The sequence below is a fragment of the Dendroctonus ponderosae genome, unplaced genomic scaffold (assembly GCF_020466585.1).
Source record: "Dendroctonus ponderosae isolate FM_Combo_2020 unplaced genomic scaffold, Dpon_F_20191213v2 Dpon_F_20191213_1638, whole genome shotgun sequence".
Taxonomy (NCBI): domain Eukaryota; kingdom Metazoa; phylum Arthropoda; class Insecta; order Coleoptera; family Curculionidae; genus Dendroctonus; species Dendroctonus ponderosae.
The window spans coordinates 1-1660 of record NW_026017789.1 but is presented as its reverse complement, the minus strand read 5'-3'; the positions used below and the strand labels follow the sequence as shown (position 1 = coordinate 1660).

Below are 1660 nucleotides of genomic sequence, written 5' to 3'. Positions count from 1 at the left end.
CACGAACTGAACGCCGTCGTCGTTCGAAAAACGACATTTTTCGCCCTTGTATCGAAAACTACTATTATGATACAGCACAGGGCTGAATATAACCATCCTTATAGGCCTCTTCCTTAACTTCTATGGCGAGCCTTGTCTGTCTTACGACGAACTGTCTAACCAGTTAGACGACACCAAAAAATACAAGAAATTATCATCGGACAAATATTTCAACAACTACGCTTATGAGAAACGTCTTAGTCTATCTTTTGACACTCTGCTGGTGGAGGCGAACCAACGAGCCAAAGAAGTGAATAAAATGGCATTTGTACATGTGGTGGGAATCGGATTGGGTGTGTGGAGAGCATCCAGGCATCAGGATGCGGTTTTTATGAAATCATTCTCGCAGAGAATTCGGTAAATGATGTTTAAATCAATGTACCTCAGCCCAAAAACATTTTCAAACTAAAAAACTTTTACAGGTTTTTGAGTTCTACGTTGACCAACATCGCCAACATTTGCTTTTCCTATATAAATCATCCCTGTGGAAAATACGCGGATAAACAGAGAGTAGACATACCAAACCATCCACTAGGAGGAATTAAGATTCATATTGAAAATCGCAACCCGCACGATAGATTAGCTGGAGAGGACGCAGGTTGGTAGAGGCGCAAACGTTGTTTCCCTGCTCTTTCCAACTCGTACTTAGGCAAGCTGCTAGTGGTTTCCTACGCTTGGGATGGCAACGCTTTGCCTGGAAACGAGTTCTGGTTGGGCCAGCTTGCAGCTAGCGGCGATCCAGCTGCAGCTGCATCCACTCAGATTGCCGAGCTGCACAACGCGCACATCAATCCCAACGTTTCGGCTGCGAATTTAAGAATCGCCACGCTCAATGGAGTTGAGACGTTCCACGACTACATTCGAAGAGCTGCATCGCCCGAGTAAACACATTATGATTATTTATTTCAGATACCGACAATATAAAAACCCTGGCTTTAGAAATACTTTACAAGTTGTTTGAAACCATGTTGGTGGTAGCGTTCTTTGCATAGTACACGTAAACAGCGCCAGTTTTCACCTTAACAAAGGTGGCCTTTTCTTTGAGACACACGCACTGCTCACTGCGGAAGCCCGAGCTCTGATCCGTTCGGTTATGAATCAATGGCTCGCTATAAAAGTAAATTTCCTGGTGGGATCCACTGGATGATTCCGCCCCTTCACTGCAACATTTTTCCGGCTGAAACATCCAAAAGTTGTTCAAATCGTCAGTTGTTTGTTTTGTTTGACCGGACTTACCCGCAGCCGATACGACGCTGTGCGTTCTTGGATATCGACGCTCGCTTGTTTTTTCGCTGATGTTTTTCCGGCGCAAAACGACTGATGCTATATTTGCATGTTGGGCGATCGTCGAATCAGCGCAGAATTAACTGAAAACAGTTCGAGCCGTTTTAGGAGTAATGGCATATACAGGGTTATTCACGCTATACGGCACGGAAGTTTGCGGCTAAACCGTTTGATTTTTAAAAAGTATTATTTTATGAATCGTCCGACGCTTACCGAGCGCACGTTTTCAAAATCTTTTTGTAATGTACAGAGTGTTCCAAAAGCCCTAAAAGTATCAAAGTTGTGTTTTTCTAAATGAAATACCCTATATATTATTGCATTTTTGGATTCTCTGAGC

The 1660-nt window shown here is 43.4% G+C and overlaps 1 protein-coding gene and 1 long non-coding RNA gene across 2 annotated transcripts; one reads left to right on the top strand and one right to left on the bottom strand.

The window, feature by feature from the left end:
• Positions 1-14: 14 nt before the first annotated feature.
• On the top strand, positions 15-983 carry LOC125503277. Its single transcript, XM_048663341.1, has 3 exons — positions 15-396; positions 462-637; positions 689-983. Exons 1-3 carry the CDS (start codon positions 299-301, stop codon positions 922-924), a joined length of 510 nt encoding a protein of 169 aa, XP_048519298.1. The 5' UTR covers positions 15-298; the 3' UTR covers positions 925-983.
• On the bottom strand, positions 922-1548 carry LOC125503278. Its single transcript, XR_007280728.1, has 2 exons — positions 1276-1548; positions 922-1216 (listed from the first exon to the last, which is right to left on the bottom strand). It is a non-coding gene; the product is annotated as an uncharacterized LOC125503278 (long non-coding RNA).
• Positions 1549-1660: the final 112 nt, after the last annotated feature.

Coding starts and splice junctions, on each gene's coding strand:
- LOC125503277 (XM_048663341.1), top strand. CDS start 299: ATGGCATTTGTACATGTGGTGGGAATCGGATTGGGTGTGTGGAGAGCA. Junction 397..461: donor TCATTCTCGCAGAGAATTCG/GTAAATGATGTT, acceptor AAACTTTTACAG/GTTTTTGAGTTCTACGTTGA. Junction 638..688: donor ATTAGCTGGAGAGGACGCAG/GTTGGTAGAGGC, acceptor ACTCGTACTTAG/GCAAGCTGCTAGTGGTTTCC.